Source organism: Neodiprion pinetum, chromosome 1 (genome assembly GCF_021155775.2).
Source record: "Neodiprion pinetum isolate iyNeoPine1 chromosome 1, iyNeoPine1.2, whole genome shotgun sequence".
NCBI lineage: Eukaryota > Metazoa > Arthropoda > Insecta > Hymenoptera > Diprionidae > Neodiprion > Neodiprion pinetum.
In genome coordinates, this window is record NC_060232.1 from 31,731,711 (window position 1) to 31,755,493 (window position 23,783).

The 23,783-nt window shown below is 43.5% G+C and overlaps 1 protein-coding gene across 8 annotated transcripts in view; it reads right to left on the reverse strand.

Moving 5' to 3' along the window:
* Positions 1-23,783, reverse strand: part of LOC124215080 (Ig-like and fibronectin type-III domain-containing protein 2) — a 172,130-nt gene that overhangs the window by 6,007 nt on the left and 142,340 nt on the right. For 7 of the 8 annotated variants that reach the window (XM_069137214.1, XM_046618021.2, XM_046618042.2 and 4 more), the window contains 13 exons: positions 16,891-17,097; positions 9,152-9,181; positions 5,320-5,430; positions 4,404-4,634; positions 3,542-3,703; positions 3,248-3,433; positions 2,287-2,533; positions 1,832-2,038; positions 1,394-1,742; positions 1,000-1,327; positions 740-915; positions 509-647; positions 19-347 (listed from right to left, as the gene is read on the reverse strand). In XM_069137214.1, coding sequence (XP_068993315.1) covers positions 19-347; positions 509-647; positions 740-915; positions 1,000-1,327; positions 1,394-1,742; positions 1,832-2,038; positions 2,287-2,533; positions 3,248-3,433; positions 3,542-3,703; positions 4,404-4,634; positions 5,320-5,430; positions 9,152-9,181; positions 16,891-17,097 — 2,702 coding nt within the window. The remainder of the gene's footprint in view (positions 1-18; positions 348-508; positions 648-739; positions 916-999; positions 1,328-1,393; positions 1,743-1,831; positions 2,039-2,286; positions 2,534-3,247; positions 3,434-3,541; positions 3,704-4,403; positions 4,635-5,319; positions 5,431-9,151; positions 9,182-16,890; positions 17,098-23,783) is intronic. The other variant, XM_046618060.2, reaches the window with a different exon arrangement.

Below are 23,783 nucleotides of genomic sequence, written 5' to 3' on the forward strand. Positions count from 1 at the left end.
AGTGGTAAATGATCTCACCTCGACATACGCGGGATATGCCGGATCTGTCCATGCAATGAGCGTCTCGCTAGGTAGGCTGGTACCCTTCTTACCATGGGCGGTTACGAAGACAATGTATTGTGTATTCGGTATCAGATTCTGAATTCTGTGTGATGTGATGGACGTTTGAATGTGCTGGAACTGTTGATCGGCTGTACTTTTGTACAATAACTCGTACGTCAGATTTTCCGAAGGATGTGAGAACTCTGGCGGCTGCCAAGAAATTGTTACCCAGGTTGCACTGTGCCCCGAAACGGCGAGAGAATGCGGCGGTGACGTAACAGCGTGAACACCTTTGTCGTCAATTTCTGCCAAAGATCGGAAAATTATTCACAAGTGAAGGATCACTCAATGAATACTGCACAGCTTGTTCAATGAAGTACACGCTGGGAATGCACTACATGACTGCATTCCTCTGCGTCTCGCAGTGTGGGAGATAAGAGTTAAATACAAATGTCAATTTCCTCACCGATACTCGTTATGTTGATCATTAAAACAGAAGTCGGCAAGGAAGTCCCGTATTTGTTACGAGACACAACAAACATTTGGTATAACTTATGATTTTCTAAGCCGGTAATGGCGGCGGATGTTTCGGTAACGTTTATTTGCTGAAATAAATAAATTGTTATTTTCTAATATCAAGTAAAGTACTAAACTTCTTTGACGTTACACTAATTAATCTTTAAAGATTACAACTTACATGATCGAGCTTGCTGACCGTCTCGTGCATCGAGGTATTGTCAACTTTTTGATAGTATACTATGTAATCGGTAACGTTTGATCCGTCGGTTGGCGGTTCCCAATCCAATTTTACTGAACTGTCTGTGATTTCAGTAGCGTGCAGCTCAGAAATGGGACCCGGTAACGTATCGACGCCTGAAATTACACGGAAGTCATGCCTGATTCGAAGTTTATAATTCCGTGTTCCAAATGACGATTGACATTTTTTCATCTATTCACCTTCCTCAAGACACTGAACAATGTTGCCAATAAATGGAATACAACTTGTAGCAGTACTGATGAGGCTATCGACAATGACTCCGCTGCAAAGAGTCATGCATCCCGCAGGGACTCCGCGACGACTGCAACAATCGTTGTGATTTCTACCTCCAGCTGCACATTTCAGTATTTTATGGAAATCGGAATCGCACACAGACGCCAGTGCTCGAATATCGGACATGGAAGCATCGTAGGTGCACAAAGGCATACAAATACTGTTCAGGTTCGTCTCCACGCAACATGATGTGATGTTGTAATAAGAAGCCTCTTCTTCCTTATCGACAAGGACCTACGCGACAGTTGAGAGAGGTCGGATTATTGTCAACGCAAAATGATGTAGTTATACAATGATTACCTTGCTCTGAGTTCTGAAGATTATTCTCGCTGACGGGTCGCCGACTCCGTGTGTATTTCGTGCCTCTACGTAAACTTCGTAGTCAGTGTCATGGGTTAAATTGGTTAATATTGTAGGACTGTATACATCCAAGTGTTCTTCGTATATAGCTGTAGAATAGTCATCAGTTAGCTCCCTGTAGTATACGTTGTAGCCTTTGACCGTATCACCGAGCGTTTTCGGAGGTGACCACTGCAGGATTGCAAAGTCTGTGTCGACGTTGGAGATTTGAATACTGGTGGGGGCGGACGGAAGGACACCGTAACCATCCAACAAGCAGTTCTTGTATACCATCATGTAACTCAAGCATCTGAACAATGGTAAATATCGAATAAATCAATCGCACCGGATATTTATTCGTGTATCAAAATCCGATGTAAATAAATGTGTTCAACGCACCTGAAGTGATTGAAATTAATTACAGTCACGTTGCCGCTGCAGAATGGTTGGCAGATGTCCGGTAATCCACGAGCTTTACAACACGGCGTATGATCGATTCCGTCACTCAGACAAGCAAAAGTATCGGGAGCCCACGGAGCACAGATCATTAAGTTATGAATTTCTGCATGGTCGATCGAGGACGGATCGCAGAGCTTCTCGACGCAGCTAAACATCGAAGAGTTTGAATTATTTCAAATCACTATCACTGCGCTCTTGATATTGCTACACTGAAAAAAGAAGGTTCGTTCGAGACCGAAACGACGTTCTGAAATCGATAACCACCTCCGCAATTTGGAAGTTCGCTTATGAGTCTTTCACCATCAAAGGAAAGAAGGCTAGAGGGTGGTACAAGTGCGGAACAATAAAATCTCGAAGTATTCAAAGAATGTGGCGAGTATTGCTGAGATACAAACCCAGGATCAGTGACCCCCCTGCTGACGCAGCAGCCACGGGTATCCGGGAGACGTGGAGTGTCGACAACGGTGGTAGGCTTCATTCGTCCAGGAGAAAAGGTGAGCGTTCTGACCGCGTAGCTGGGAAGACTGCTTCCGTGAATATTTAGGGAGACGACGCGAACCTCATACATGGTAAATGGTTTCAGGTCAGTAACCACAGTCGACAGTACGTTTCCACGGACCTTGACCAGCATCGTCACGTTTTCTAAAATGCATGACCTCACTTTATCAGTTCAAAGTTGAAGGGAGGCCGAAGAGAATACCTTCAAAGTTATAACATGAAGAGACCGATACGGTCAAAGAATAAGAATTCGAATTACATCGGCACTCAGCTATGTCTCGCTCGTAACGAGAAAGCGTATAATAAACATTATATTATTAGCGGTAGAGATATTACACTGTATTATCAGCTCTATAGAAAACGACAGGTCATTGGCGTGACCTAGGTAAGCCGGTATAAAAGCTTGGGTGCGGAATATCGAGTGAAAAAACTGGCTGACAAAGAGATTGCTTTCATTGGTTTTGTCATCTCCGTAGATTCAACGGCGCTGAAGAATTCTCAGGACAGGACTCAGATCTTCGACGTTAGGAGTTGCGATTATTATTTGCGCCAGATAAAAGAAGGAAAAAAATTCTTTCAAAGCAAGCCGGAGTTATTGATTGGCCTCTTCTTTGTCCCCGTGGATCGTGTGGCCGTTACGAAATATCTCATAAACAGGAAATTGAACGTTTTCAATCGCGGCTTCTTTATCCTCGACTCGCGAAGGTGCAGGCAATTGCCCCGGTTCCGCGTTAATTGCGACAAGTAATTTAACCCTGAAGCATTCAAAAGCTCGATTTATTCCCCAGTCAGGGATTGCCGTTTTCGTATACTGGCTGACGATTGCTCGGTGAGTAAAAGTTTGCGAAAGAAACATACCCGTCGGCAGAGTTCCGGTTGAATCGATGTCACTGGGATGTTCGTCAAAGTGTCGAAGCGCCGTGACGTTAACGAGATATTCGGTGACCGATTCCCTGTTTGCATCCGGCGGTGACCAAGTTACCCGCAATGACTTGTCAGTGAGCGATTCCACGTTAAGAAGCGTCGGTGGAGACGGTAGTAATTCTGCAAAATGAAATACGACCATGCAAACAATGTTTTACCGGGATTCCACATCCGTCTTGGAACCTGTAACGGCGTTGCTTCTATTAAACACTTCAGCTGGTGGCTTACTTATTCCTTCAACGATGCAGGCGAGTGTTTTTTCGGTGTAGGCTGAACAGGAGAAGTGCGTTTTAACATTTTCCGTGATGACCGTGTAGTCGCCACGACAGACGTCCTGGCAGATGTCGGGCACCGATTCCTGGATGCAGCATGGCACGTGGTTGCGTCCGTCTGAAGGTATAAAATACCGTATTATTTCTATCGAGACGTATACATACATGCATTTGTACGACGTACCTACCGACAATGAATTTTGAAAAAGGATTGTACGACCGTATAAGGAAAAGTGAAGCGAAAGGAAAACGCAAATGACTCCAAAGGTGAAAGAAATACCTATCTACGAAACATGTATCGGACTAAAAGAGGATCGGCTGAGTATTTTATGAGTTGAAGCATCTAGCTTGGCGTCGATTTTCATACAGAAAGTAACGCGAGCATAAAAGAGGGCTGTGAAAGTGCGATAGGGGAGATGGGATGCGGTGTCTACGTGAATTCGACGCGCCGCATCGTCAATCTGACAGAAAGCGATACGTATGTACGATCCTTTGGTCCACGATCAGTGACGATGTAGGTACCGACCAAGCAGTCACAGTTTTTTTCCTGTAAACCTGACATGGGTATGCGTATACCCATCCAGTTCACTTGTATTCTTGATTTTACATGGGGTATCTTTCGAAGAAACGAAACGACTCGTCCGATTCATTACTCAGCTAGCTTCAAAAAAGGAGCACCATGCCATCGCACGAGGCCGGAATAGAGAGGCTCCGAGACTTAGAAGAAGGATCTTATTGTAAGTACGAATCAGTCTGTAGGTACCTACTGGAAAATAGGTCAGAGGTCAACGTGGAAAGGCGAATCCTGGTGGACTTACCTGCCATGCATTTTACGATGGATGGAAAGTCGGCCTCGCAATTTTCCGGGTCTTGGCCGGTGTTGCCTTCCAGGATACTCTGAATACTGCAAAAGCCAAGACAACTAGCGTTGACGTTTTCGCTCTGACAGCATGTCGTGTAGTTGTGACTTTTTGCGTAAACCTCCTTCTGCGTCGAGTACAGAGTCACATCCGTTGCGTTTTCCGGTGGTAAAAGCGCCCTGGAGAGCACTAAGAAAGGAAAAAGAACTTTTTTGTCAGGGGGCTCCGTGATTCGGCAAACGATTACACTCGTCTCTTAGCTGGCTAACCACGGCTTGGATTCTCGACTGGACGTCTTTTTTGGGGAAATGTTATACACCACTCCACGACCACGCACTTCGGTAAACTCTAATGACTTTTTTTGGTTTATGGCAGAACGAAAGTTCTTCTAGGCCTGGAACACAATGAGCAAACAGCAACCAGCAGTCGCTCCGGGAACTTGGATACATACCTATATATATATATTACTTTAATAGTTCTTGGACAGTTGGACAGCGAAAGAAACGAAAAAGCAAAGAAAGTCGTCTTTGTCAAGAAACGGATGAAAGAAATGTTTCTTTCTTGGTAATCAAATAAACCCTGTGGCAAAGTAATCTCGCGATAAATTTTTTTATTTTATTTTTTTTTTTTTTTAGAAAAAATTGCAGCTAAAATCTCATAACTGGTTTCTCACCAGATATGCAATTGGAATTTAAGTCCACTGTAATTTTATGAAACATTCTGTTTCAAATTTATATCAAACTCTTTTTCAACCGTTCTGCTCGAGGTTGTGAAAAATTCTGTGGGCTGCTTTCACCGAGTGTACGTAATCTATGTATGAAGACATAACCGCCTTCTAGCTTCAATCATCCCATGAGAGGAGCTACCCACTTACCGCTCAGTTTATGGAAGGAGCGCAATACGGGATCCGAGTTGACCTCGCAAACATAGAGACCAGAGTCAGCAGGCCTGGCGTTCTTGATAGCTAGCACCCACACATCACCTCCTGGAAAATTAATAGTTACAAATCATGAAACTCTGAGTCTATTAATGAATTTCCCAACTTACTGAGCCCTTTGAAGTGGTAACGTTCTAGTTTCTGTCGAACGGTTAAGCGTACGTAATAATCATAAGTGCGCGTGCAAAGGGTTTTCATTCTAGAGTTACCGAGAGGATTAATATGTCAGGTCTCTCCAGGAAGTCAGAAACGCACGGAAGGAAAGCTGGTAAAAGAAAAGCTACTTCCATCCACTTGGAAATAAATTGCACTTCTTGATAGCTCCCCCCCACCCCCCCCCCCCCCCCCCCCCCCGTATAATAGAAAAGAAAACATTAAACATTACGATTGTTATGAGCTTTCAAATAGCGCAATCCAGGAATTCAACGCTCCATTTCTTCATCGAGAGGTTGAGTTTATATGACAAGCTGTATCCCAACTGCCCGCCACCTTGCACTTAATTTTTAAAATATCAAAAAATTTATACGTTTACTTCTGAGGAATGAATTATGCGTTCCCAGATTTCGGTGCAACCAATCCTTGCAGCAACTCCCATCCAGTACTTCCAGCATAACCAAAATTCACGCTTGTTTATTTATTTTTTTTAACGTTTATGTTGGGGGTCAGTTATTAAGACATCTAAATTACGGCAATGGTAGGGCGTTGGATTTGGGGGCGACGACGATTTGACAAGCGGCATTGTGTAACGCGAATTAAAAAAGAAGAACCAGCGTGTTTAGCAGAAGTGGTCTAGAGTTTAGCCAAGTTACACCCAACTTGAGATTAAACTGTTGGCGAGGGTGTCGTCATGCTATAGAGTACATACTTACACCTCCGTTCCCTGGTCATTGTTTGGGTGAAATGCTTTAACGACACTTTAATTCATCATCGTGCAAGTAATTAATTCGTTCGGGAAACTTTCGCGGAGTAGTCCACCACCTGTTAGTATCAACAAAACTTTCGACCAAAACCCTAAAGTTAGACTTTCCTGGTATATAAATGCTACAAGGGGGTGAACAGGCGAACTGAACGGGTGTAGCTTTTGTTTTGCTCTTTAAAACTTTGATCCTTTTTTCCACTCTCCGTCTCTCTCTCTTTCGCTTTCGACGTTAATACCCGAGAGCTTTAGTTTAAACCGCAGTATCGATCGATCTTCCCTGTTCTTCTTATATGGGCTTCTGAACGTTGAGCGCAGATGTTGAACGAAAGAAAATCCCACGTACTGCTGATTTATTGAATTTATTTACCAAACTTTAAGCCGCTTCTGAGCTTCATTATGCAGAACAATAAAAAAAAAAAAACTCTATAAGACGAGTCAGCGTTGCAGACATCGATACTCGGGTATTCGGGTATATCGGCTTTTGTTCACGAGTCAGCCTTCGTTAGCAACGACTTAGCGTTGCTCTGAACAGCTCCTGGACCATCTCAGGGTGAATCCCGTGGCAGGAGATGAAAATTCCTCGAATCGAGAAGCTTGATTTCTTTCTTTTGTCGATTGCCGGTAGCGTAGAAGCGGCAATCGCAGACTTTGAAGTCAGACATACAAGTCTACGGAATTTACAGGCAATCGGACGATTCGCATTACATGAAAGAAAATTAGTTCTATGGATGATACGGGTAAGCTGAGGAGGAGAGAAACATTTTTTGAAAAATTCGTTCGTACATACAAACGTCAACGGTTCTGGAAAGGTTGATGGATGGGAGTTGCAAGGACGTGACGTTGCGCCACCCAGACGAGAAAAGCTTGCTAATCAAATTTTACCATGATCCAGGGGGAACCGGTAGACGCTTCGCTGATTGGATCTACGCTTGTATGGCAGGGGCGTGCTGATCGACAATTTTAACATAGTCTAGTTCAACCTGGCACAAGCCCGACCCAAAGTATCCCAGCAGTATCGACCCTGATTGAATCGCGATGCAAAGATAGATGTTTGCTGACTGGTTCGACGTTTCGTTCTATGCGAGTTCCAGAAGAATACGTAAAAGGTTGTTGATAATTCAGAAGCTCGGTCTGAGTGGAACACGTGAATACCAGAAATTTCCTATCGCGACATGGCTTTCAAATGTAATATGCAGAACACTTTGTGAGCTGTCGATTGCTAGCAGAGTTTGCTGGAACTGACCAAACAATATTCATACTAACGTCCCGATCTGTTTGTGCGGGCATACAATGCCTAAACTTCCATTATTGTTCGTACGTTGGATCAGTAGCTTGCTGAAACGGAGGTAGGTATAACTGAACGGACGCCAGTTCAAGGCATTAATGTGACGGCAAATAAACAGTCTCGCAGTATTGCAAGGATTGCTTTGTCAGCCTCAGTTATTCACGAGCGATCGATGGCATACATTACGTGCAGGTACCGTAGCACTGAGGAGCTCTGGACGATACGAGAGGAAAATCTGCAGTTTACGTCGTCGATTCAGTCTGATATCGTGAATCTGTGCAGTTGTTATGAAACCACGCTGAGCAACGGTACGTGACAAATTTGTTCGTTGAACCAAGCCAACGGAAACTCAAGCGCCAGGTGTAAGTTTTGACGCGGTTTTGTTTTTCTAGAACGGAGGAGCCGGTGTTCGAGAAAGGCACTCAAGGACTCAGAAATATCGAGGTCGCCCTCTGAGTCTCGCACATGTACGAAGGACCGATAAAAGTTGAAGGCACAACAGTTGTCGATAAACTTTGCAACAAAATTTTCGTAACAAGTGTCTTCTTCCCCAATAACAACGTTATAGATCTTGAATTTCAAGAAACAGATTTTTATAAAATTACCGATCAATAAACTCGAAGCTCATTACTGTTTAGCCAGCTTCAACAACTGACGCAGAGCCTCAGGTGTTTCCAGATACTACTGAGCCACTTATAAACAGCTTTCGAGTTAAGTACTGGACAGCTTTATTCTCGAGCTATAAAACTGAACCGACCATTACAGAATAGGTACGCTAACAGCAGCGAGAAGGGACGGTTGATATATATATATACATATATATAACATGCGTGTAACCTCGACAGGCTGATTTATCAGTTCGTTGTAGAAAGAAGAGAACATTCTGGCTCTGTTATAACGAATCGAATTGAAGTACCGACCTCGTCCACGATACAATATATTTGAAATAATTATCGATTGCCAATCCTGTCCAATTGCCCGTCTCTTGTTGAGTAAACTAGGGTGAAATACCGCAGCTGCATAATCCATGCATGCACGCGTATTCGGTCGTCTACATGCGCGTCTATATAACCTTGTACAAAGGATAGGGTGCAGCCAGTCTTTTGAATAGACACCATTAGCCATGCAGCGTGTAGTTTTCAATTTCCTCCCTACTGACAACGAGTATAGAATGTGACGCGAAGTGTCGCGTATGCATGCCATCAAATTCCGTATCAGATGTTGTTCGCTTTGAAAGCGATAGTTACACGGGTGTAAAAAGATAGATAGATAGATAGATAGAGAGAGCGGGAAACTATAGTGGGTACAAATAACGATTCGCAGACGGCGGAATTCGTATTCGCGATAAGGAGGGTTGTAAATTATTGTAACGCTAGAAAGATCCTGCCGCGAGGGAGGAGTAGAAAATTCCAACACCTATAGAGCAGAGGACTGTAGGGCTTCAAAGGGTTAGTGGTTAGCAATTTTTCAAATTCCCCACGGACCCGAGGACGGTGAACTGACTAATTAATGCACGTTCGAGCGACGGTTAAAGTAGACCGAAAAGGAGATTTAAAAGTACTTACCGGTTGGGATTTCGGTCTCGCCTGAAGTAGCTGAAACAAAAACACGTCGTTAGAATTGACCCGTGAGAAATTCTCCGCCCAACTAATGAATGAATGCCTTTTGGACTGCCCGTTTCTCGCACCGAGGCTTCTGGTTCGAATGACTTTAGTCTACCGTTCGTAATTGTGAAGAACTTTTCCATGATTAATCGCACAGTTTCAATGCCCCCGCATACCTAAAACTCTGGCGCGAATTAAACGGTGCTATGATTTTTGCGCAATACGTTATCCTGCAAGAATTTCAGACCTGAAATTCGGAATTCCCGAGTTTTCCCGACATTCCGCATTCTAACAAGAAAACGACTACTTTATCCTTTAGTTTCTTACTTCTATCCAGCGATTTACGAATTGTCAATTGATTTGACAAATCTTTAGGTCAACTACCTACATAAGTTTTAAATCAATCGCCTGATGACTGGTAGATCACGACTCAAGCTACGGTATATCTTGAAAAAATGTTGGTGTACAATGGATGCAATCGGGATATGTATGACAAATGGCGACGAATGTTGGGAAAATAATTTAAAACCATGGTAAAAGTTATGTACTACATCTGACAAGGATTTTACATGCTTTCGGGCAGTTGGTTGAATTGACGTGAATTACGTGAAGCGCGGTAGTTCCGATAGTTCGAAAGTATCCTTGAGGTACATCTTGTTTGTCGAATTCCCATGAGAGCTCGGTGAGTATAAGAGGAATAGAAAGGCGAAGGAATGATGAAGCGAAATATTGCATAGCAGGAAGGAATACGGAAGAGATATTTACGAATTTCAAATTGCGGGACGCTGCCAAGTTATTTCGCGGTTCGATTATCGGTCAAGAATTTGAAATTTTCTCTCGATCATGCAGGCCGGATCAGCGAGCCTTTCCCGACTCGGGAGCTTGGGATTTGAATTCTTACGATTCAAGGGAATAGTAGGACAATGGAGAAGGGAGAAGCAGAAAAATGAATGAATAAATAAGCGTTGGGGGCATTACAGAATCTATGAAATATGACAACACGGTGCGTGAGGAGAACGCGAAAAGACATCGCTGTGGGTCGTTATACGTTAACAACAAGTCGAACTAAGCCATCCGGAAAATTGCAGCGACTTTGCTGGAGTCGTTATGAGTGACTGACAGCCGCTGATCCGACTGGCATAAAGCACCTAGGATACGGAGGTGGAAAGTCAGCGGAAATCACCGAGGAAAGTGGCGGGAGCAACGAGATGCGGAAAGCAACACTCTTATACGGTACTCCACACCTCCACCCGCAGATATCGAGGCTTTTGCGGTCAGATTAACTCGGATTTTTCCCCCAAGAAGTTCTCCGTCGACGTAGCGGCGTGACCTTACCGACAAATCCTTGCGGATTCTGGAATAGAATTTTCCCCGCATCACTGTCGCATGCGTACCATGCAGAGACGTTTCTGCTACTCGCTGCATAAAATTTCTCCTCGTTATCCTGCATAGTGGAAAAACTTAAATTCCGAACCTCAGCATATCGATCTACCGAAAAGAAAACTGTATCCGTAATTTATCAGGTACATGGAAACTTTATTTTCTATTACGAGAATTGCCGCGATTCCTTTCTACGAGGCTGCGACCATCGAAGCTCGGGATTTTCCGCTTCCTGCTACTCCGGAGAGCTGCAACCGTTGGAGCGCTCACCCACGCGAGTGGTAATAGAGGTGAAATCGGCATTGAATCTCTCCAATGACCAGGAGTTTCCATTACGGACCTTGCTGCACAATTCCCGTCAGATCTAGCCTGTGTCTCTTTATATATACATGCGTGTGTGTGTGTGTATACGACCTCCGTTCGAAGGAGATTTATTATTAATTTGACGTCCGAGATACCAAAGTGCCTCGACGGCCACCCTCGTCCACGAGCGTGCAATCAATCGAAACGGCGTTTCGCGGGATTGCGCTATCGAAGAATTAAAATTTCAATCGCTTATTAAACACCGCGCCTTAACGACCATCGACGCGACTGCGACAGCTTGCACCCGCGATTTCACGAACTGAAACATTACTGAGCTTTGTTTCTGTACGGTATATAGGTACTATATCCAATTACGTCTGCCTCGGATACGATGCACACTGCCTCCATCAACCGAAACGTTTCGCAATCTATTGCCGACCTCTGCCTCTTATATTCGAAAGAAGCCTCGTTTCAGGGAGGAGAAAAAGCCGAGTAGGTAGTCACTCGAGAACCTCCAGTTGCGAATTGAATCTTGACGAAATTTCGTGACACGTGCAGAAGGAGTTCGCTGTTACATACAAAAGCTGCACGACTTACTGTAACATAACTATACGCCTGCGGTTTTCAAAGGTAGGTACGTATAATAGCTCGCGCGTCATCGATTCAGGAAAAACCAATCGAAAAGTTTCGACGGATCGAAGGGGTGCAGAAATATAGGCATATCTACGTATAGGTTGTACATGAAGGAAGAAGCGGGTATTGAATGTTGCATGGAAATTGAAGGATTAAAAATATTTACGAGAATTACACAAGAGGGGTTTCCATTCCTCGTTTTATTCAAGGGGTAAGCGACGGGAGTACCGCCGGGGATTCCCACTAATGCCACCATTCAAGTGAAAGGGGCAACTCGAGCTATATTACGAGAGGGCTTTGCGCTTCCGTTTATGGCTCCACCCGGACGACCGCCGCGCTGGCCGCACTCTTCCGCGGCGAATATTTACCCGATTTAAGAGTAATATTTTCAACAATTTCATCCCTTTGTCTGTATACAGAGCTGCACGCCTGTGAGAATATGATGAGGTAAACAAAAGGGCAGGCACCCTTTCGACTTTCGAGTCAATGTTGTAACCGCCAAAGAGCCGTTGGCTCTCCTCTCGACGAGTCGATCCATTATTCTTCCGTTGTTTATTTCACCGCACGGTTTTTATTGCAAGCTTTTGATAAAAGTTGAAACAAACGGAAAACATTTTCCCAACAACGATACGGTTGGACATTTTTTTGCCCCTTTACTTTCTGTGTGAGACTGAACTCTCGTTTTGCCCCGCTAAAAGCTGGGCGACAAAAAGTTCACCGTCGCTACATCAAAGCTAAAAGTTTCAGTAAATCGGGGGTACATAATATTACAAACTGTTCATTCAATCTCTTCTTCTCTGTTGCTCGGTAAATTATTGAATACGACATACATCAGGGATCACACCCTACATTAATTGGATAGTTTTTCATCGTTGAATGCAAAGTCTACCGCGACTATGATAAATCATCCTCCGGAGGTGAGACGCACAAAAAAGAACATGTGATTAATTAAGTGAGTCAAGGTTTGAGCTATTGTAACAACGCAGTCTCGTATAACATCGTTAACTTTCGACGTTTTTCTTTTTCTGCAAAACAGCTGCCAGAAATTTGTGCCGAAATAATAGACTCTTTCGCTGTACCTATACCTGCAAGCCTAGATCCGAAGTTTTTTCCGACGCGAAATCGAGGCTGACGCACTCTCTTAAATTGCTTCGACATTCTTTATGCTTCTTTTAACTCAGCCCCATATCGTTGAGGCTTCTCTTCAACGATAGCCTCCCGTACCGCAGCGGTGGCTGGCTGATATCCTCTTGCGGCTGACGGACCAGAAACAAGAGGGCAGCCGACGGGTTCGAGGCTGGAGATTACGTTTAACGAATTCAATATACCGAGCTGATCCTCTTCACGAGAGCATCCATCGCTTATATATTAAACATTTGCGTACACGGATGACTATGCATTTCCACCGTTATACGGACACGGTAGGTATTCGAGGACGTAAATCGGAGGCCAAGATTTACGTAACTACCTCGGGTTGATTGGGGATTGTCAGCGATTCAACCTCAACTTGACCTCACCGGTGTAACTCAACTTGCCAAACATTTGCATACTCCAATTGCACGGAATGTTGCCCTCGAGGATTCGAACGTACACTTACTGTGATTTCGCTGTTTGAAAGTAAAATTCCTCTTTCGCACCTGTCAAACTTTTCACGGCTAATTGAACAAGGATTCCACTCAGGCACGCGTTGAATAGTAACTCTTCAAACTGAGGTCAAATTTAAGGACTTTACTATGCGTATATATATTTATATAGTATATAAGTGAACGGTTTCATCAGGAAATGTTTCGTGACTATGTATGCAATGAATTGAGAAGTACTAGACATTGAAATAGGATATTTAATTTAATTGGTTTCGAACAAATTTAATTGCTGCTCATCATTAATAAAAACCGACAAAAAAATAGTAACTCTGTACTATGCTAGTGTTTAGTTCCAAATAACACCTGTTTGAGTATACAGAATCTTAAGGTTGAATTTTACGAAAAGAGGAAAATTTTCTAAAATAGAATTAATCTTTTTACCGAAATAAATAGCGGGTAAACTGAGTCTCTCAAGTGTTACGAACCTCAGCTGAATTTCCGTACAGGGCCTACGTGAAGTGGATGTAGTAAAAAGTATGATCATTTCCTTTTGGGGCTGGCTATCTCACTCAGGCCTGTCCCATGGGGCAGAACGTCTCTTTTTTTTTTACGCCGAAGAATCGCCATAATCCAAACTTTCCAAACAACTTGAATCACGCCAGCCACAGACGCCTTCCAGCCTCCTAACTTAATAAACGGGGAGCCCGGAAACATTCGCTCTTCTTTTCCAACATTTGTAACACTCCGCGCTTTGATACTGCTGTTCCGAAACTTCTTGCTTCGCAAATTAACTTTCATTTCTATGTGCTCGGAGGCGGCTAGGTACATAGGCATAAAGAGGCACGTATACATTAGCCACACAACCGCTACCCGTACGCACCTACGACACACATCCGCTTCTCGTAAAAGGCTACATATTTCTCACGAGAAGTTTGACGCCCTTCAAAGACGTTCAGCCGCGGGGGCGTTTTCGTAAAGTTGGCTGAAGTTCTTCTCTTCCACCCGTCGTCATCAAAGAGAGCTTCAGCTTCCTTTTCTCCCGTCCTCGATTGCGCGTTTTGAATCGAACGAATCGAGCAACGCGTTCCGCTGCCATTTTCCACGCTCAATCTCGTTATACAGGGCTTGGAAGTTTCCCGGCAACAAAGCGAGCACGATGCATTTACTTCGGTGCAGACAAGCGTCTTACACGACGCAGTTGACGATGATCCGAAGGATACGTTTCAAACCGCCTGGCCCTTGGCTATCCTTCGTACTTCTAGAGAGTAATCCGGCTAGTTTTGCACAACGACGAAATGCAAAATAAAACCTTGTAAACCCTTCGTCAAAGCGCATATGCTCATATTAAACGTAACAAAGCAGCTCAACTACGCGTCACCTCTTTACCCTGCATCACAATGGTCGAGGCTATGATGGCGCGACGTTGGTCCTGAAATCTCGGTCACAAAGAGGGTGAAATCCGGGATGCGGAGTACTAATCATCCCCCAAACGACGGATTAACAATTAAACATCAGGGCGGGTCCGGAGAATCCACGGTATTCACAACAAAGTGTGTATCGCAAGCCCTTTCGGCGGTTTAAGAGAGAGACAGAGAGAGATTCTCATGGGTGTTGCCTCGACGACGGAGGGTAGAATTTCTTTTCGTCAAGGGCGTTTCAGACTACAATTCGAGTGAAGCCAAAGGTTGAAATTCGTGAGCTCGGGTGCGTGGAAAGATTCTGAGAGCTTGAAGATCAGGGTGAAATAACATCAATCGCAGAGCCACCCGATCCGAATGACGACGCTCCGAATCTGCTCGTGCGAGAAAGTCTTTCGACTCGCGCCCGTCTTGGATGGCAGGGCGCCGTTTTCCTCCCCCGTTTTTATATTCCTTTTTTTTGTCTCATCTTTGTACGGTTTGCATCAACTGCTTCTCGGTGAAGTACGACGAGAGAACTTCGACGTCAATGCTGTTCATTTAGCCATGATATTACTCCAATAAATCGACGCCGACGACGACGACTACCAGGTGAATCGATGGAACGAGGTGCGATTACGCGAAACGATACCATCCCTGCGATGCGTGGCTCCCTCGGGGCCCAGGAAACGTCGCAAAAAAAACCATGGCAATGTCGTAAGGAGACCTGAGACTTTGGTTCTGTAGTAGTTTTCAATCGGTACAAATTTGTCGGCGTAGGTGGATAAGGTTAAGGTACGTTACACCACACGGAAACTTCTATCGATTCGAAGAAAGTGTAATATGTGACGTGAACGTCACGCATTGCTTAAAAATTCGAAAATATTCCAGGACATTTTACATATTTGGTAGCCTTAACTAGACAGGCGTTTCGCTATCCTCTCAATGCATCGAACGGTGTTCAGAGTGATCAAAAGATGATAAAATTAGCGTACCGTGAATTAAATGAACGTGTAACTTTGGCTGACAATGAGTAGTGCTCGCAGTATTTGAAATTTCAATTTTGACATAGTTAATGTATGCGGGTACCTTGTTGTACGCCGTAATTAGATAATTTATGCAAAAACAGATACGTCATAAACGCATATTCACGGTGATATGCCAGTGATGGAATTTTCATTAGCCTGCGATTAAATTCTTGATAATCAAATAAATGAATGAGTTAATATTTCTATCCGCGGGATTTTTTCCTCTCATTATAGGTAGACTTTATATTATCTGCACCGTGACTTGCAGTCATGAGAGGCTGTAGACTTCACTGTGCTGTGGGATTAAAGAGTGATTTTACGAACGGTAGCCGCGATAGTGTCGCCGCGCGTTAGTATGAACATAATTTATATCCGTAAACGTCGGTAAGCCGAGAACCGCCGACGCGCAAATGGCTACCGCTCAGATTAATTGCCTGGCTTCGAAGGGTAGAGCGCGTAAGATTACCAACTCGGGTAGGCGGAAAAACGTCGCGCGGTCGAAACTTTGGGAGCGTGTGATGTCATTTTCGTATGAAGTAAATTCGCGATATCGATGGAGCACGCATAATTTCCAAATCCGCAGATTTTCAACGGCTGGACCGTAAGTGTCGTTAAGAATGTACTGGCTGTACATTCGCTACAAAAAGTGAGTCTCGTCGACAATATCGAATACTTTGCGATGAGATAAAAAACGAAAAAAATCAACCGCAATAAAGGCGATGAGAAAATCACATTTGGATAATAATGATGTCCAAGAGTTATCGATAAATTGTTTAAACAGAACACAGCTTAACAAATTTTTAGGGAATATTTTTTTTTTTTGTCATGCGAAATGAATTCGTTGATTTTTCTGAATGCACGTGAGTTTTTAAAGAATTTTCTCCTCATTTTGAAATGTCTGTTTTCGAAATGTTGTAAAGCCTGTATTTACGATACTATTCGTTCAATGATTCGGAAACTTCCTAACTCTAATATACAACGTTTTTACGAAAATGTATCCAAAATTCGCGATTCTTCCTTCATTTTTCCAAATTTAAGCAACGGAAATTTCAAAATAATGAGAAAATTCTTTAAAAACTCACGTGTATTCAGAAAAATCAACTAACTCATTTCACATAACAAAAGAGAAAAAAATATTCCTTGAAAATTTGTTAAACTATGTTTCGTTTAAACCGTTTATTGATAACTTTCGGCATATTTATTATTCAAAATCAATTTTCTTATCGTCTTTATTGTGGTTGATTTTTCTCCAATTTTTACCTCATCATAAAGCTTTCAATATTGTCGGCGAGACTCACTTTTGATTGAGACTGTATATCCGGTACATCCTTAACGCGGCTACACGCATGAAAGGGACGACTGTCCAAACTACTCACCAGAATCGTGGATGACGGAAACCCTCCGATCGCCAGTGACCCGGGAATCGCCGGCCGTCAGAATTCGGCGACTGTGCTTTGGCCTGTCTTCCTTCTTCCACATGACGACGTTGTCACCGATATTTCTCACCACGCAGGTGATCAAGGCGTCGTCACCCTCGTAGACGTGAACCGGATGTGTTATGCTGTCCCGTATGCTCGGCATGCCTGAAACATTCGTAAAAACGACGAGGAGTGTGATTATCGTTATCAACTACGAGCAAAAAAACCAATAGGACGACGCGTTGCAATCGAACATGGAGCGATATAATTTTGCACGCAAGTTAGAAGTTTCGCTCGGCTAATTCAAGCTTCGATGCGATACTAGGAAAGATACGTTCTTCGAGTTGTTATTAGATCAGCCGGCTTCTTACCCGTCTCAGAATCGGCATTACTAATTTAAGGGAACGTAATTAGCCACGATGAAATGGAATTTCACCGTACAAAATTATAGCACCCTTTGTGCCAAATTTTCAGAAGCACTTTGCGCATCCACCCCTCTTTATCGCAGACATAAAAATACTAAACATACTATATTCACTTCGTTCGACTTTCGAGATTTATTCAGACTTGTTATAAATCTCGTCCTCGTGTACGCTTAACTCGAGGAATAATCATGCGATATTTGTTGTATCTTACCACCACACGACGAATAATACATACCGCACTAAATGCGCTTGGTCATTTAACCTGGCCAGTGACACGTTACTCCGGCTGATCGATTAACAAATCGTCATAATCATCACACGGTATAAATGGCAATACAGGCATAAGTCTCAGATTTTTTTCCGCGAAAGATCGTCTGTACAAGGCTATATAATACAGCATATCGAAGATGGACCGGAGACTGGTAATTAATCGATTAGCTCATATCTGAGGGAAAAAAATGTACGAAAAAAAACGTTTCGACCAAACGCGGCGACGCGTTCAACTTGCGCACATGCATCAGGTGGGTTATAATAACGTATCCTGGTGATCTTGGCGATGGAAAAACAAAGAAATCTTCGAGCTGATCAGCGTGGTCCATTAGATGCTGATCGATTCGCATTAGTCATTGTTTAGCTCAGGGCAGAACGGTCCGCCGATTTCTTTGGATTTATGACAGAGGTGAAATGAGACGTTGAATTCAGCCAGAGGTGGTCAAGTTGCGTTCGTCAGGCGTAAAATATTCCTTACCGAGATATTGAAGGGATTACACGAGGCGTGTATAATACCTTGGCGATTGAAAATTAGGAACAGTCGCGGGCTGGCGCAATGTTCCGATTCAACGCCATGCCGTGTAACCGTCGCGGTTCTCCCGGTAACCGCTCCTTAACCACCGAAGAAAACCATGAATACCAATTTGAACGCGAGTTTAACGCTCGGTTTAACGAGTTGCCCACGCCTGTCGCGCGCTAAATTTATCCGAGAACAAGAAGGATTGATGAAGACGAAAGAGAGAAAGAAAAGAATTGTTTTTAAAGCGGCAATTGCAAGCATCGCGCTATAAAATTGACGCTGAGAAGTGCATGGAAAGCTTGCGATCAGCCTTCCTCGAGTATCACGATAGCTGGCTTAGCGATGAAGCGTATAAGTTGAAAACTAAAAAGTAAAACGCGTAAAACGAGTGTGAAAAAAAAATTACTACAGATTTATACTACGGTACGGAAAAAAGTCGCATAAGTCGATAGGAGTATACGTATATATACATATCTATCACTATTTCTCACGACGCAAAATAAGCGGATTCAATTTCTCGGGCTTATCCCTACCGATTCCCAGACCTTATCAAAACAGATGCGATGGGAAAGAATAAGCCCTCGGATGAAAGGGAGAAAAAAAAAAAAAAAGTGTCCGAGAATTCGCCCACGATTAAGTAATGCTGATTCACGAGCTATCCTGCCGAGAATACGGGAATTATGGGTTCAACTAGTCGTTATAACGTATCGGTCTGCCGAGTTTATTACACTCGGTCCACACTTTTTCCTTCCACTTTTCTTCGTCCACGGATTACCTCCAGAAATCTTTTATACCTATTAGAAATGAGGTCGGAGACGCGGGTAATTCGGAGAAAACCTTGATTAAGGAGAGGTCGAATTGATCCCTTAATACCGTCGTATCGACAGGTGGCAAAAGTCGGAACGGTCTAAGGTTACGCTCAGTGGGTATACATGTACGAACGGCTATTACACAGATAACATACTCATGAAAGAAAATTTCTGCCTTGAAACTTTTTCGCTTGCTTTCCTTTTTCTTTCTCGTTTCTTGTCCTTTTTTTCCATCCACTATTGCGTAATTAGCTTTCCTTGTAATTAGTTGAATTTAAGGCGATCTTAAGCGGGGCACTCTGTGCGAACGGAACAACCAGATCTGCATGCAAACGTCCTTATAAACCAACTGTGGGAGATTTGCAAAAGTAGTTTAATCCCTTGTGTACAATGATGCGTACACCTTCCGCTACCTTTGTCTAAAACGGTAATCCCTTCACTGTGGCATTTAAAATCTTTCTCAGCTGTTTTCAACCGATGCTTGACTTGGCCGTGGTACAGATCGTGCGATCAATGTTTCCAACTGCACCATATTATAAGTTTGAACCTTACACCGCAACGTACGCAATGTAATAAGCAAATACAGAATTAAACTCATGTTGGATTCGTGTTTACTCGTAATTACATGCAGACAACTCGCTTTCTTCCGTCCCTCCTTCCTTCCTTAAACGTTCTCACATGTGCAATGGGGTTAGCAAGTTCTTGTGCAAGGCAATTAGGGGCGTGCTCTCTGAGCCGAGTTTCGCAAGACTACATCCGCGTGGTAGTTTACAGAGGCCTGGGGTTTCCCCTCAACCCACAGGCTGCATAATAATTAGAGATCTTGTCTCTTTGGTAAAATGTCGAAACAACTGTGCTACAGCCGGCCAAAGCGATCACCGTATAGGCAGTCTGTTCTTCCAATTATTTGCCAATTACCCAGAGACTATCGGTAGCTTAATTTGATACTGATAATTAAGCTTACAAAATTTTCAAGCCGGGGTGATAGTGTTACGCCATTCACCGATTGCACTGCCGAGTTTGATTACCAACCGGGCGCAGGTCGTCTCCGTCAAGTACCTGATTCGAGCTCTAGGAACGCTTTCAAGCTGATAGCGAGCCGGCCTAGGTATCAAAACGCATGCCTGACCACTGCATGAGCAAACTGATGATTTGTGCTCGCTGAGGGAAGAAACTCGGAGAGTTGATAGGGCCTGGATTCAACAGAGGAATGAATGCTCTGTTTATACCAGCGAGTGATCACTGGTCGGACGAGAAATCCTTTTTTATTGCGATATTTTTATTACGAACGACGGACAGAACTCTCCGTGTAAATATGGGGAGTGAACGAGTAAATTTCGGCGAGGCAAAGGCAACTTTTTTTTACCTCTGGGTCGTGACAATGTTGACTGACTAGGTATACCGTGAATGAGGTTTCGCAGCCAGCGACAAATTAAAGCAGATTTGAAAATACTGCGAGCTCTTTGCATCTCCACATATACGCAAATTTATGCACGTACACCGTTACGGGTGTATTTTCGAATATAGAGTGCACGATGGAGAGTTCAAAGTGCAACTACTGGTAGGCGGACAGTATAACGGTAGTCAAAATAAATATGGTATTCGGCGTACGATGTCGTCATGCTGCAATGAAAAGAGTAAAAATAACGTTTGTCCGCATTGAGATGAAACGTGCAGTTTCGAAGGAAAAGCACGAAAAAAACAAAAAGCTTGAAAAACTGCAGCTAACCAAAGATAATCGAATTATTTCTAATTGAAGGAAAGGTTCCTTTGATCCATAGTTAAAATTGTAAACACCAATCAATTTCCTCTATAACGAGGTTATTTTTAGCGAGATGTAATTACCAAATTAGCCTCGGTGATACTCTTCGAACCCTCGTTCCATCACGTTTTAGTTTCGACGCTTCCGTCGCTCGGTCGTAACCCCGTATAGGTATACATACCGGCGCGTCGTCGAAAGACGAGCTCAACTTTCGACTCGCGTCTGACCGCGTATCGTCGATCCTGGCACTGCGCGTGCCGCGTCACGCGTTGACTCCGACTACTGCGGTCGGTTTCATCCAGGTTTCATCCACCTACCCAGGTACAAGCGTAGAAGTTGACTGCCGTGAACGGTGGCGCAAGCCGGTATAAATTTGCATGCAAATATACAGAAGCCGCCGAGCTCCCCGGTTAATCGGGTATCCCATTGATTCGGACGAGGCTGGAAGTCCCGGTTTCGCAATTCGAGTGGCCGGAAGACCCCGATACGGCTCGATGTTTCCGTCGAGGGTCCCGTAAGTGCCATGCCGAGATAACCGCAGCACACGCCGCATAACTACGGACCATGAATCACCGGCGAGCTGTCTCCTTACCTAATAAACGTAATGGTCAACACCCCGAGACGCGGGGCGAAGCGACGTCCATCCGTCATCGATTCCGTTCGACCCGAGAGGGCTTCGGACTGGTCGCGTTGTTACACGGCTTTTAGCTCGCCCTCGTTATTTTCCTCGCTTTGTACGTAAAATATTATGCATACACCGTAGCCGCGCGTTGTTGAATTAAATTTTCAATTTCATCAGATTGTTATACTTGTCAATGAAAATTAAATTTCAACTCCGGTGCGCGGCGTGCGGTGCGTATTCGATATAGGCGTGCATGTTTTCACTGGATGAATGCGTGTCCCTAGGCTCTGCAGTGCCTGCATACCACGTGAATGCTGCACGAGCACCTACCGAATACACTATTTTTCGCGAAACATACAGAGCAGAGAAAAAGTGTGTGTATTGTTGAAAGCCCAGCCGCTAACTAGCGGTTTTGTTACTCGTGTTTGATTATCCGAATGCCTGCTTTCACATGTAACATGTATACCATCGTTTCTTTCGTATCTTATTTTCCCTCAGTTGTTTCGCGAGTTTGGTATACGCGTATATATTTGTTTCTGCATTTTTTGTCGTCTCTTCCCTTTTCGTTTTCGTCTACGGTCCGACGATACATAGAAAATACCTTTTCTAAGCCGAGCAAGGAAGTTTCATTCCGCTCGGTTAAATCGTAGGAGTGCAGACGAAATTGGGTAGTATGGTGGATGTTCCTTTTCTTTTTTTTTTTTTTATGTTCTTCTTATTGCCTTCTCCTTACCGTTTTTCGGCGTTTCTTCTTTACTTTTAACCAGAGCATACTTGCACCACTAGATCCCTCTGACGTGAATCAAATTGAAGGTTTCATTACTTTCGTCCGAACCGAGAAACCTTCCAATGAACATTATTTCATCTGGAATGAGTTATTCGAAAGGTCACCAACGACGACGTGAAGTAGCTGTATATATATATACACATAAGTACATACATACATATATATTATACATAGGTATACGGCGTCCAAATTCATCAGAAACGCTTGGAGGATTCTTTTCACCGGAGATAAGCGGAGATTAGACGATATTTGTAAGGTTTCAAGTATCAGTGAATATAAGGCCAACTTTTTCGTATCACCCAACTTTCGCATCGTGAAAAGTAAGCTTCGTCTCTGGAGCACGGGTGACGTCCACGAATTCCTGCTACTATCACGATAATTATCACACCATTGAATTTTTACCCCGCATCGGCGATTAACGCCGGGACCCATTAATTAAATCTTTGTAACAGGTAGAAATTATATACCCAACAGTAATTATTCATTGTCAGCAAGTTCTCCTGCTCGTGGCAAACTTTTCTATTTCCAACAGAATCCGCCGCTCATCCAGGGTAGTTAAACAATTTAACTCATTCAGCATGCCTTCCGGGGTTAGACATGCTGATATACTATATACAGAGTGTCCAAACAGTGCGAAAACGGTACCATCTCTGACAACTTGTTTCCATTATGTTATAAATTAACTCGCGTTTTACGGTTTCGTAAATGAGACAATAAAAAGAAAAAAAAAATGTGTCGTAATAAACCCGGGATGAAATTCGAATAGGACAGAATTCTCGTACGAAAACTCCGCAAAATTGTTTGCCCTCGTTGAAAATAAAACGTCAAAATATTGTCACGGTTACAGAATTATAATACAAACGTAAGTTTTAGGAAATTTCAATTTCATTGTACGTCACAGTAATTTTTTCCCTAGCGACAAAGTCTATAACGTTCGTGTGCTTCGCTACATTGGTGAAACGTGAAGTGTTTTCGTTAGCAAGAAAACGAGCTCATGGGCATGTCAGCTCGGTATTACGTCAATAACGGATTAATGCTCGGCTTAATTAAGAAAGTTTGCTAGCGGCATATGTGTGCTTCGCCGCGCAAAACTGTGCAACAGTATGTATAAACCGGTATTATACCAACGTGGTGTACGTGCACACTGGATTCACCGTCACGCTATAAATTGCGCCAAATTCGCAATAAACTAACGAATAATGTATTTACTCGCAATGTGCACCCGGCACTGATTCCAATTATTGTTCAACGGAATTTGCTTGTTGTGAATAACGACGCGTGCAAGGCGAGTTTCAGACCATGGACGTTTCGATGCGATTATGAGTCACGGCTTTATAGGTATGTACCTACCTACCTACCTACCTACCAACCTTACTTGTTCGCGCAGCAGGTACTCGGTTTATAAACTGCGGCTCGTCAACCCTTGAGAGAGTCCACCGCTTGCGGTGAGAGTGTAACTCGCCCGTTAATAAAGTGCCTATTACACGTTGCACGTAATAGAGCACCTATATCCAGGCAATGTGATTAAATTTTTTTCTTTTTCCTCTAAGCTTTTCACAGTTTAGTCGTAAACGAGGTTAACCAATCTTGTCCGCTGTTAACGTCGTAAAATATAATATCTATACGCTGTGCGGGAAATCGTTATTACAGCTTGTT